Below are 12,827 nucleotides of genomic sequence, written 5' to 3'. Positions count from 1 at the left end.
GCGCTCGGTAATGCTGAGCTGGTTCGCCATTCGGTGTTGCAAAATTCAGCCACACCATCTGGAGGGGGCGGAGGTGGTGCCGCAACACAGAAGTACTATGACCCGTACGATAATTATGCCCGCCCGAATCCTAATGCCAATCAGGTGAACAACAACGGCACTGCTGGCCCGCACATGGGCAACAACAATCATCACTACCATCACAACCAGCAGCAGCAGCAGCAACAGCAACAATCACAACAACATCTGCATCAGCACCATCAACAGCAGCAACTGCACGGTGCCGGTGGTGGTGGTGGAGGTGGTGGTGGAATGATGGATCGTGCCAATGGTTCGACGGCAGCGTATCATCATCAACAGCAGCAGTTGCAGCAACAGCAACAGCAGCATCTTCACCATGCCCAAGCTAACAACCACCATCATCACCATCAGCAACATCAGCAGCAGTCGGCTGGAATGGTTGATCCTTACGGATCCTCGGGACATGCTGGACATGCTCAACAGCAACAGCAACAACAACAACAACGCTACAGTGCCAACAGCAACGGTGGTCAGTATGGTGGATCGGCCACAGCGGCAGCAGCAATGCACGCTCAGCAGCATCAACAAATGTACCAGTACAATGGTAACATGAACAACGGTGCTGCTGGAACTGCTGGTGCCACTGGTGGCAACATTGGCAAGATCGCTGACTACGATCCGCTGACCGATGGACCGCGGAATGTTCCGCAACCGAATCGCCAGAGTGCGACGCTGATCTATAGTTCCGGCAACAGTAAGTACACCCTTTCATCGAAGGTTCGGCTGGCGGCTATAGGTTTAGATTCACGCATTTGCTAGGCAAAATTGGTATGCATATATGTGTGTGTTTTTTGTGTGGATTATTTTAATTTGTTCGGTGGATTAAGAGCAGGGCTCTTGAATAAGTGTACATGTCGCCCTGCCCTGGAAAGGTAACAATCATATACTTCACTTTCTATGTTCACTAGCTGTTTTTGTGGTGCATTAGAAATCATATCCGTGTCTCCGAAGAAGCTATTGTGCACAGGATGATCAGTGTGTTGCTTGAAGCCTTCTGAACGAATCTTTAGTTTCTGGTATTTCTCATCATATTTATTTAACGGCTAAATTTCATCCGGTTGCACTGCGTTTGGTGCAAGAAGTATTCCCCTCACGCACGCACGATTTTTGTTTTGCAGGATCGTACGGGAATTAATTCTTCCGTTGTTTGCGTAGCCCGTGTATTTTATATCCCCCCACCCCATCAGAAGGCAACCACCTTCCCAACGTTTCACACTTGTGCAAAATGGCCTGTCCCCGTTTTACTAGTGCATGTGCGGGGTCGTCTTTTCTCTCATGCTCGCAGAGAATTGGTGCTACAATTTCGTTTCCCTTGCGATTTTCATCTTTAATTATGCGCTGCACGAATGCAAGGAATGTTGTGCTTTTGTTCGCCAGGGTTCGCCTTACTTTCTGCCGCTTTCGGTTTGTTTTATGTCCAGGGCGGCTCCCTCCATTTCTTTCGAGCCACATTCAATTCGTGGTCGACTGTCTTTAGGTGGATACCCGGACGCGAATGCGTTTGATGTGTAGTATGTATTTGCCTCGCAATATCTTGAGCGATCTTCAAAGTGGCGACCGTTGTCGTGGACAACCGATCTTATCTTATCGCTTCAGTCGGTTGGTTTTATATTCTTTTTTCTGTTTTTTTTTGTATCGCGATCATGAGCGTGTCGTGAGAAATAATCAAACATCCGTCCCCGCGCGAGTAGTGTGATGGATGGCACCTTTTTAGGGGCTCCTATATGGGGGATGATTTCGTAAGCGCGCAACACATTCATATGGATTTGACGGTCGTGTGGTACCACGGTTTTGTCGGGCTTTTACTGCTTCTTCAGACCTCCATATGATGGATGGAGGTGATTACGACATTGCAGAATGTCGGAGTGTCCCAAAATGATTGTAAATTTGTGGCAAAATGAATTTCTTTTTTTTTTTTATATCCACTTTTTTACGCAAGTTTGAGTAATTTGATGGAATGTAATTCAAACTGTCGTTGAAGAATTTCGTTCGATGCTCGTTATTTAGCAGTTGATTGATGACGCAACTGTAGGAAGGAAATGGCAAATTAAAAAAATTTTTAGAACCAATTGGTCGCGTGAAGAGCATGTACGTTTGCACAGATCATGCGCCTCGTGCATGTCTACATGAAGCTTTATCTTTTCGGCTATTAGATATACAATTATCATATCCCGCCCCTTTTGCTAATAATTTGTATACGTTCGCTTGCGCTGCCTTTTTTAGTGTCAACGAACAACAATCGACGAATCGGTTCCGTCAACGATATTGATCCAGTCAATGGTTACTACGGTTCGGTAGCAGACAGCTCCCAGGCGGCTTTATATCAGCAGCAACAGCAACAACTGTATCAGCAACAACAGCATCGGCAATCGCAACAACAACAGCAACCGCAATACATTCAACCACCCCAGCAGTATGCAGCACCAGCTTCGAATGCAACGGGCAAATCGATTAACAAAGTGGTAAGCGACGCTCCATTTCTTTCCGCCGTATGATTCTCTGTTTTGAAATATGTTTCAAGATTTATTATTAAAGAAAAGGAAGATAGCAATTTGCAGAGTGTAAATAAGTTAGCTATAAGACATAAGGCTACCGAACCGAATATTTTCACATCAATACTCAGCATCCTAGCACGGATAGCGGTGGTGGGAAAGATAGGGACACACAGGGTGCCGGTGTGGTTGCTCCAGGACAACCTGTACCGGGCAATGCGATGTACGACACATCAACCGGTGCTGGAGCGTTCGTTGTCGCGGGCGCTTTAACGTATGCTTGATCCTGCGGGTATGGTGCTACAAACGGCATATTTTGATAGGGAACGGAATTGTAGGCCACAGGTTGCATGGGATTGTACACTCCCAGTAGCGGAGGACACGGTGTTGTCATTGGAGAAGAAGTAACACAAGGAGTCGATGTTGCTACGTTGTACGAAATTGGGGGATTATTACACGCACATGGCGCACGCACAGGTGCTCCGACAATCCGGCTGCTATTACACGCGTACGGAGGCGAACCAGCTGGCAGGTTGCTGTTCAGACTGCAGGAGCACTGTTGCAAGGCCGGAATGGCATAGTATGGTTGGTCCTGATACGATGAAGCTACCTGTGGGTAGTACGGTTTTGCGGGAGCATATGTAACAGGCTCGTAGGACGGTGAGACGTAGGACGGGTTGACGTAGACTGGCGATGGGTTATAGACAGGAGGCATGTAAGGACCTGGTGGTGGAGGAGCGTATGCCGATGGCGACACGTATGCTTGAGATCCTGCCACCGGAGGAGCGCAGGTTGTAGCATACACAGGCACATATGGAGCAGGAGCATAATTTGCGGGAGCACTGGTCGGTGGAGGAACATATGCTGGTGGCGAGTATGCCGGAGGAACGTAGCTCGGTGGGGCGGCTGGTGGTGAATACACCATAGGCGATTGATAAGCCGGAGCAGACGGATAAACCGAAGGACATGGAGTAACGGCAGGATAGACCGGCGATGGATAGAAATCCGGTGCCACCACATCAAGGGTCTTGTAACGGTTACATGATCCTGGGTTCATCAATGGATCACCGTAGTTCACTGGCACTGAGGCTCGGCATTTAGCTTTGCGCCTTCCGTTACACCGACAGTATTGCTTTGGTGCTGGGTATCCGGTGTTTGGGCACAATTCTCGTTTGATGCAGGTGGAGTTGTGCTTCACGTAACCATCCTGGCACACGCAAACTGGATCCTCACCCTGGTACGCGTTGATGCAGAGCACGTTACTGCAATCGTTTTCACACGTCGGCTCGCAACACGGTGCGCGGGACTTTAACGTCGCGTAAGGGCCACACGTCGGACATTGGTCTGCACGCACGCACTTGCCATTATGGCGCCGATATCCTTTTTTACAAACGCACGTCGGTTGGTCGACATACCGTGAGTGTGTGGACCGTCCGGAACAATCGTCTGTGCACGTTGGTTCGCAGCTCGGTGGTGACGGAAGGAGCTCTTCATTTTCGGCACACGTAGCTACGGAAATGAAAGATAGGATAGAGGAAAATATTAGCTTACATTTAGCTCCCCAGCATGTTCCGAGGATTGTTAGGTACGTACGTTGTCCTGACGGCTTCGAGGGACATTGACTTCGCGGGATGCACTTGCCCTTGTGGCGGACGTATCCTCGCTTGCAGACACATGTAGGCTCCTGGACAAACACGTCGCCACATTTAGCGGATGAACAATCGTTATCGCAAGTCGGCTCGCAGCACGGTACCGTATCCTGTAGCTCCTCGTGCTCTGGGCACACTAGTTCTAGCGGAGATAGATGAAATAAACCAACGAGGAGTTATAAGGACTTCCGATCAAGAACAAATAATGTTTTTGATTGGGTACCGTATGCGATCGGGGGATCTCCCATCACTTTAAAGTACTGGCTGGCGGTAGCAAGCGAGAGATGCAGCAGTAGAAGCAGAAGCCCGGGATACGCCATGCTGGCGATCCGTCTTCCAGAAAGGATATCCTTAGAGATGCTCATCACTCGATGCGATGCGTAACGAACGCCGTTTCACTATGATCACTAGCACAAACGCACGTTATGCTTTATAGGACGCCGAATGTGCGGTCTTCTTTATGGGTCCATTTAGAGGGAATACGTTCGCGATTATGGAACCCCGTGTAATGGAATCCGGGGTTTAAAAGGTGTTTGCTTTCTAAGAATGCATCCACCGCACTGGCGATCGTGCACAGAATTAACCAGCAAGCTAAGCTAGATGTGGTTTTGTTTTTTGCATTGCCCGATTTTGGACAGTACTCCGGTGAATTTCGAGCTTTTGCGCGCCGAATCGGCACGTAATCAGCCCGTGCTGTTTCGGTGCCGGGACCGTCGCTGGACTTTTGTTTTCGAAAGCAAGATACAACTATCCGTGGCTTATCTTTGCTACACGCCGATAGGAAAAGCTGTGCGTGCCTGTACGATGACATTATGTGGTGTCGTCGCTTGCAGGTGAAATGCGATCTCGTTCTTTGTGGCTGGTTAGTTTGTGGGACAATAAATGTTATATATGTTATCTAATGGTATGCTAGGGAGGATGAACGAGCGGCTTTAGTTGCACAGTCACGTCGTGGACATCGATATGAGTGATGACAGTCGGTAGAAGTCTTAACAGTAGCAGTAGCAATTAAATGTTTAGTTCTTACCTATCCTTACCTATCGAAAGCTAACAGTGTCAACAGTGTGCAGTGCCGTGCCTATTGAAATAGCTCAAACTGAGAGTTTTTACTTGATATGTAGATTGCTTCTGGAAAATATTATTTGTTTTTATATGTAGTACATCTAATTGACCAAGTTATGAATACGATATGCTTGGAAGCTTTAAAGCGAGACACTTAATAATTTTTTCTTGTTTGTTTCTCTTATTTATTTTAGCGCGTCTACCGGGCCATATACGATTATGAAGCCCAAGACAGCGACGAGGTCGGTTTCAGTGAGGGCGACCTGATCATCGAAGTGAATTCAATCGATGCTGGGTGGATGACGGGGCGCGTAGAACGCACGGGTTTGACTGGCATGTTGCCGGCTAACTATGTCGAGCTGATGAAGATATAAGCCCACTGCAGTTACAACGTCACGAAGAGAAATGCATCTGTAATCCGCAAATCGAATGAGTGATCCATCGAAAAAGAAAGCAAGCAAACTAGAATCAATCACAACCCCTTTGGTTAACCTACCATCATCATGTTAACATTATGTTAACTTAGTTTTTTTCTCCCGCAGCGCTTTTGTAACCATCATGTTATAAATTACAAATTATTCAATGTGAAATAGAACGTAATAGCTGCGATGTTGAACGATATCATGATGGTTTCTAAAGATATGAATTGAAATGTATGCTAACAATCATCTGCTTGGAAAGACGAACGCTGAAATGGTTCCACTTCCGCTGGTGTTGAATTTTAATTTAATTTCTTTTTTGTTAACTTTTTTTAGTTATCTTTATTATTAATATTATTGTAATGATTATTATTTTTATCGCTATTATCACACTTTACTCTTGGCGTAATAATGCGTAGTCGCAATGATCCTACGTAGCTGAGTAAAGAATTTCTCTAAAGGAAAAGCTAGAGAACGTGGTGAAAAAAAGTAATACATCAGATAGTGTATGGCGTAAAGAAATAGAGTAACCTACAAGGGAACAAGATTAAAAGGATGCTATCGTCTGATGGTCCACGGCCACAAAAAAAGATCTTACGAGTTAAGACCTTGTTGAGGGTGCTTCCACGCCGGATCGCCACCAAGTACGAACACAATGTGCTAATTTTGAACAATAAACGTAGATAGTACGTAAAACATGATTCGATCGACAGATCGATCGTCCGATATCAGAGCACGCCTGGCCGGACACAGGAAGAGTAAATGTAACGCCTTGAAACAACAAATACTTGATCGAATGATAACCCCCTGCAGTTGAAGGACAAGAGTGCCCTCGGTGACAGTTTGAAGCAGAAATATCGTGTAACTTTTTTGTATTTAGAGTACCACATTTTTATACCTAATCTATCATAATTGTAGCAGAAGGAAAAGGTAACACATGCTGATTGGTGTGCTTTTTTGAGCGAGAAAATGCTCACCCGTGCTCAGTACCCGAAGAAGTCGCAGTGACTCTATTCGATACGAACCGTGCCTAATAGTAAATCGTTGTATTTAAGGCGTTTTCTTTATCCTCTTTGCTGTGTACAATGGAATGCCAAGAAATGATAGCGAACAATATAGTTGCCTAACGAAGAAATAGGCAAACATTCGATAGAACAAAAACCTGTATACAAGTAGCGGTGTAATAAGTAATAGAACTATGTTAAACGAATAAACAGCAGACATTAAACTATAAACCACATAACTAATTCCACTACTCCAATGTGAACATGATTAGGCAAAAGGTAAACAGTTTCATTATCTAATCAATTGTTCAGACGAAGAGCTTCCAATGTGTTTTTGTTGTTTTTTTTTACCAAGAATTGGATTGAGAAGACGATAAAATATCAACACCACTCTGCGCCTTAGCATAGAAGAAAGCGTCATAACCGCCCTGAAACCACATGTGCTTTACCTTTTGTATGTTAATACTAACCAACAGCCATAGCAATCGCTCGACAGGCCCTGCGGGCTAGTAAAACAAAAATTTTCCACATTCATACCAAACCTTATATAAACTATTAACGGTTATAGCATGGTACTGTTTTTTTAGAAGAAAGGAGAAAATATTGAAAAGTATGCGAAGGAATCCAAGTGTCGTGTGGCACTTGTTTTGGGATCAAAAGAAAATACATACGATACGATCAGCAGTATGAAGCATCGATTCGGAAACATTGCAGCTGTAGCAAATGGTAGAATAAATCATAAAACTGAGAAAAACATGAAGCAAATAAGATTTTGTTGCTTGTTGAATGGTCGCACAGTCGCAGGTAAGTACGCACAAAATGTACTATTGCTATGTAATTCTTCTCCAGCTCTATTGTTTTCACGTTCTTGTAACCACCGGACGGTGCGTAGATAAGATGCGTCAAAACGTGTGAAGAAGGCGTGGGCCTTTTTTTTGATAATACTGGCGCACATATTTGACTGTCGAAATAGCCGTCTTTGCTGATTAGAGTAAAGCCCGGCTAGGAGATAGTGTGCCAAATTTTTTTATCCAGAACCACCCAAAGGAAGGGGGTCGTGCTAATTTGGGTAAATACACGATAGTTTCCAATCTAATCGTTCCCGAATGTCACCGAGCAGGATACTAAGGGTATAAAATGTACATGTGTTACGCCACAGGGTGTCATTTTAAACGTTGACGAATCAAACAACGCCGCAAGGGTGTCGCAGAGCGGAGAATTAATGGAAGCGCAGTAGGAAGTTCGATCACTTCCGCAAAACGCGAACAATGTTGCCTTTTATAATTTTCGTTTTTATCGGCACTGTTTGCTCCATTAGTTGTCCGACGGCTGTCCCGTTGAGTAGGTTTAATTCCGGTTTCCCGAAACCCATCTCCCAACACCCGGTTTAATCGATTTTTTTTCTTTTCCTTAGAGACCTGCGCGCAGTACGAGGTCCTGCATACTACACCGCCATGCTGTGAGGCGACCTGTGAAGTCGATTGCTGCCGCGTGGTTTGTCCTAAAATGCTCATCTACGAGCCAACCTGCGTGTGTCTGGAGGGATACGTGAGGCACCAAGGACAATGCATCCTGAAATCGAGCTGTCCGGCTCTGCCGTTGCCATCGTCCCCCAAACCAGTCTACCCATCTTCACCTCCACCATACGTGACGACTGTCCAGCCTTACGTCAGCAAGGCTGTGCCTTATCCGCCTTCAAGCCCGTGTCCTGTGAAGACACCACCGCCTTGTTCAACTAGCAAGCCTCCTTGTACGACCCCTAAGCCAGTCTATGTACCGACGACGCCCAAACCTTGTACCTGTGCTGCCCAAAGCCTTGTCCTTGTCCCTCAAGTACCTAAGTGCTCTTCCTCCACGAATGTTCCTCCTCCTCCACCACCACCATATCAAACGATTCCACCGTACAGGTATCCTCCATCAACTCCGCCTCGGCCTACAGTTAGTTCGTACCACCCAAAACCCTGCGTAACTACCAAGAAACTTCTCTACACCACCACACGACCTCCTTGCACGACGGTTCGACCTCCTTGTCCATCCACACCACCTACTACTAAGCCTCCTTGTCCGTCAACACCCCCACCTTGTCCGACTACTCGACCTACGTGTCGGTCTACTCAGCTTCCCTATACGACTACTCCAGCGCCTTACACTACTACTCGTCCTCCCTGTACAAGTAAGCCACCCTGTCCTACGACACGTAAACCATGTCCGAGCTTCATGACCACACCATATCCGGTAACGGTGACACCTCTCTACCAACCGACCTCCACACCGTATCCTTTGGCTACCACAACGCCCTGTTCAGTACCTCTTAGTAAGCGTCTACACGAATCTGCCACTCCGGACCCCGATAGGAAGATCTCTACTAACGACGGTTTGCCTTCCTTTCGCTGTCCATTTCTTACAGAACCATGCGCAGCCTGCGAAGAGCTGGTGTTTGTTAAACCCTGCTGCGAACCGACGTGCGATTTGTTGGATTGCTCGGGCGCCTCCTGTCCGCTGTTGCTGGTGGAACAACCGACCTGCGCCTGCCGGGCCGGGCTGGTCCGGTTCCAGGGCCACTGCATAGAGCCCTCCGCCTGTCCGAGGAGTGTCGCCCGGTACCGTCTCTACGTTCCAGTTGCGGCCCAATGTCTGCAGTGCAACAGCAAGTGACCTTGGGTCTTATGAGCTTTATGTTATGTTAGCCGATAGATTTTTTTAGCGCCAACCCGAGCCACCGGTCCGAGCGAGCAATGGTGATTAGAATGGACTGAACCAAATATAAACTATGTGATTTTGTAACTCTTGCGTGATTCTTTGTACGGTGGGTGCTCATGGGGGTCTTAAAGGACACTTTCCACAGTGCTGAAAGGTGACGCTATACCGTGACCTCGAATGTCCTTTCTATCACATTAATATCGCATGCATTTAACACGATCTAGGAGACGCTCTATGATTTACTTCTGCTGTTTGCAGATATATACCCTTGCGCACCAAATGCATGTCACGACAAAAACATTTGTTGATACAGCACCAGCATAACAAACGTGTTTGTAGCTTTTAGATTTCATAACCCACGGCCTTCTGCGATTAGCATTACGTCACCATCATTCACTAAGCAACCATTTTTGTTCTTTTTATTATTCAAAAGCGAGCGAGCTCACATGCCTCCAAACTGGTGGAAAGCGGCACGTGTTTCACGTGGTGGTTCTGGAAGAACTGCAACGGACGGCGGTCGGTTCATTGAGAACAGGTTCCCAATCACGGTGAGCCGTGCTAACCAGGCAGACCAACCAGCCCAGCCCGGAGATTATGCTCGACCATGCTTGCAGCTGTTCTATCGTGCGTGGTATCGAAGCTTCCTGGTGCGTGGTTCTAGGCGCCACGGAATGCGGGAGTCTATCCAGGAAGTGCCAGCCACCAAGGTGGATGATAGCAGGTACTCCCAGTTCAAAGTAGCCGATATCGAGCAACGCACACGCAGCTGATTGCAACACGGGGACGGCACGAGGACCTAAACGAACCGGTACGAGAGTCATCCGTAACTGGCCAACTGAACTCGACCGACGGTTCTGGGGGCACGCTCGTGGAACGCGATCGAACTCAACATTGAACGCGGATCAGAGTAAGGGATTTTTTGTGCCCAGAAGGATCGTGCTGGCATCCAACGGCCAGCTTATCTTTGCACCGGCGCCCATCCAGACAGGGTGGTATAAATTCTTGCCAAGCGCCGAAGGTCAGTATCAGTTGGCTTGCGAACAGTCGACCAAAGCAGGTGGTGTACCAGGTGCTCTAGTGAACTTCTCCAGCATGAAATCCGCAGTTGTGGTGCTGGCCCTTGTGGCCTTGATTGGATCGGTAACGGCCAGTTGTGACACTTACGGTAAGTGACCTACGATGCAGGCGTGCATCATGTGGCCTTTCGAGTGTTCCCATCCACTGAACGCGCCCACTAATGTTCGTCCTTCTTCACATCCACCCACAGTTAAGTGCTCCGCCAACGAGGTCATGCAGGCTACGCCACCATGTTGCGAACCGACGTGTGACTGTGATTGTCTGCAAGCGATGCCCTGCCAGCAATCGCTCGTCTACCAGCCGACCTGTGTGTGCGTGAAGGGATACGTCCGCTACAATGGCCAGTGTGTCGAGAAATCGTGCTGCCCTGCACCGAGTCCTTATTCGGTTCCGTATGAAGCCACACCCTATGCCCAGCCTTATGTGACTACGATGGCCCCTTACGTGTACCCGCAAGCACCCGTGTACGAGCAACCCTCATGCGGATGTGGCCAGACTCCATGCCAGTGTGCTCAGTCGCAGTATGTTGCTCCGACGTACGAACAACCCTCTTGCGGATGTGGACAGACTCCTTGCCAGTGCGCTCAGTCGCAGTATGTTGCTCCGACGTACGAACAACCCTCTTGCGGATGTGGTCAAACTCCTTGCCAGTGCGCTCAGCTGTCGTACGTGGCCCCGGAATACCAGACACCTTCTCCGTGCGAGTATACGGCCGCTCCGGTCTATCCTATGCCTCCGGTGTACCCACCGGTCTACAACGCCCCAGCTGTCTACCCACCTGCTCCGGTATACACCCCGGCACCAGTCTATAATGCTCCGGTGTACACCCCGGCACCAGTCTATAATGCTCCGGTGTACACCCCAGCACCTGTCTATGCCCCAGCTCCGGTTTACACGGCGGCTCCTGTCTACCCACCAGCACCATCCTGCGGATGTGGCTACACCCCGTGTGGATGTGCTCAGCCTGCCTATCCTACCCCGATGCCGTACGAAACGACCATGCAGCCTTACACGTCCGCTCCACGTAAGTCAAACGCTGTGCCAACTCCCAAACAATCCCTCTAAATCAATCGTGCCAATGTTTTCTTCCCTACAGCGACCTGTTCCGCTTGCGAACAGCTCGTCTTCACGCAACCCTGCTGCGAGCCAACGTGCGATAACGACTGCTCCAACGTGAACTGCAGCCCACTTTTGTTGGTCCAGGAACCAACCTGTGCCTGCCGACCGGGACTTGTCCGCTACCAGGGCCACTGTGTTGAGCGATCGGCATGTCCCTCAAGCGCTTCCCGATTCCGTCTGTACGTCCCGAAAGCCGTTTCCTGCGCCTGCAACTCCCCATGTGCCAGCAAGGTGGTCGTGTACTGAGCAACCGCTGTACACGCTCCCGTAGAAAGCTCTCTCGAGCAAGTCTCTGCGCTAAATTGCGCTGACCCGGAAACAAACGTGTGCGGTGCATTGCGTGACAAAAAAAGCAACAAATAAACGCACCCTGAATGAGGTGCCGAAAACCCACCCCAAAAACTGCTGAGACGATTATTATTCGGGCCGTGAGAACGTCATACGAAAAGGCGTCATTTCAATAAGGCGGCATACGGGTGGATCAAAGTAGCCATGTTAATTACTTGAACCATTGCACGATCGTCAAAACATTTGTTCTAATGAGCTCTCGTTCTTCATGATATTGCATTATGGAATACGTAAAATAATAATGTGCTTCCTTTGAAAATGCTTTCTTCTACAGATGCTCCTCTACGACCTGTGCCGTTTAGCGTCGTGATTGAAATAAAGAAAAGCGCACCACCGCCTTCGGTTGCTTTATCTATTTCACGTTTTGCGAATGCACCAAATCATGTTTTCCATGTTACTTAAAAAAAAAGAGCACCAAGGCAAAATGCGTGAGTTTTGAACAGCATAGTGAAGGTAACGTGCGGGAGCGCTGGTTGATTTGAACTTATCAGCTCGCAGCCTTGACCAGCTATCGTGCTAACGTGTACGGACGATGCTGATGGTTGTGGAAAGTGGGTCTAAATCGGTGCCCGAAACGTGCCGGATTCCCATCAACGCGCCGGTACTATCGCATCCGTACCGCTATGCGGTCACTTATAAGGCTTGGCGGACCACTGCTGCCCTGCGACCCTTTTGTCTCCTGTAGGACACCCGACGCAGAGACGCTGTCGAGTAACCACTTCCCAACCGACCGGACGTGCGATGCCCTCGAAGGGATTTACCCTCACGGTTGCGTGTTGCAGCGCCATCTTGCTCCAGCTGGTTGCTGAGGCCCACGGTGGGACCTTTTCCTCCGTCAACTATGGCCAGCTGAGAAAGAGTAGGTCTCTCTAACTG

General features: G+C 48.3%; 3 protein-coding genes across 3 annotated transcripts in view; all 3 read left to right on the top strand.

The window, feature by feature from the left end:
- Positions 1-7,030, top strand: part of LOC128726022 (LIM and SH3 domain protein Lasp) — a 39,365-nt gene extending 32,335 nt beyond the window's left edge. Inside the window, exons 5-6 of the mRNA XM_053819802.1 lie at positions 2,305-2,540; positions 5,479-7,030. Coding sequence (XP_053675777.1) covers positions 2,305-2,540; positions 5,479-5,658 — 416 coding nt within the window. The 3' untranslated portion in view covers positions 5,659-7,030. The remainder of the gene's footprint in view (positions 1-2,304; positions 2,541-5,478) is intronic.
- Positions 7,031-7,493: 463 nt separating this feature from the next.
- LOC128724614 (keratin-associated protein 10-9-like) lies at positions 7,494-9,362 on the top strand. Its single transcript, XM_053818337.1, has 4 exons — positions 7,494-7,511; positions 8,124-8,354; positions 8,826-9,021; positions 9,115-9,362. Exons 1-4 carry the CDS (start codon positions 7,494-7,496, stop codon positions 9,360-9,362), a joined length of 693 nt encoding a protein of 230 aa, XP_053674312.1.
- Positions 9,363-10,499: 1,137 nt separating this feature from the next.
- Positions 10,500-11,849, top strand: LOC128724613 (adhesive plaque matrix protein-like). The gene is made up of 4 exons (XM_053818336.1): positions 10,500-10,572; positions 10,675-11,145; positions 11,251-11,508; positions 11,581-11,849. Exons 1-4 carry the CDS (start codon positions 10,500-10,502, stop codon positions 11,847-11,849), a joined length of 1,071 nt encoding a protein of 356 aa, XP_053674311.1.
- Positions 11,850-12,827: the final 978 nt, after the last annotated feature.

Source organism: Anopheles nili, chromosome 3 (genome assembly GCF_943737925.1).
Source record: "Anopheles nili chromosome 3, idAnoNiliSN_F5_01, whole genome shotgun sequence".
NCBI lineage: Eukaryota > Metazoa > Arthropoda > Insecta > Diptera > Culicidae > Anopheles > Anopheles nili.
The sequence above is the reverse complement of the archived record's forward strand: the minus strand, read 5'-3'. Positions and strand labels throughout refer to the sequence as shown.

Bases quoted from the DNA above. Each gene is read 5' to 3' on its own strand.
- LOC128724614 (XM_053818337.1), top strand. The intron at 8,355-8,825 runs GTGACGACTGTC...CGGTCTACTCAG, and splicing joins CATCTTCACCTCCACCATAC to CTTCCCTATACGACTACTCC. The intron at 9,022-9,114 runs GTAAGCGTCTAC...CATTTCTTACAG, and splicing joins GCCCTGTTCAGTACCTCTTA to AACCATGCGCAGCCTGCGAA.
- LOC128724613 (XM_053818336.1), top strand. From the start codon at position 10,500: ATGAAATCCGCAGTTGTGGTGCTGGCCCTTGTGGCCTTGATTGGATCG. The intron at 11,146-11,250 runs TGTCGTACGTGG...ACAACGCCCCAG, and splicing joins TCCTTGCCAGTGCGCTCAGC to CTGTCTACCCACCTGCTCCG. The intron at 11,509-11,580 runs GTAAGTCAAACG...TCTTCCCTACAG, and splicing joins GCCTTACACGTCCGCTCCAC to CGACCTGTTCCGCTTGCGAA.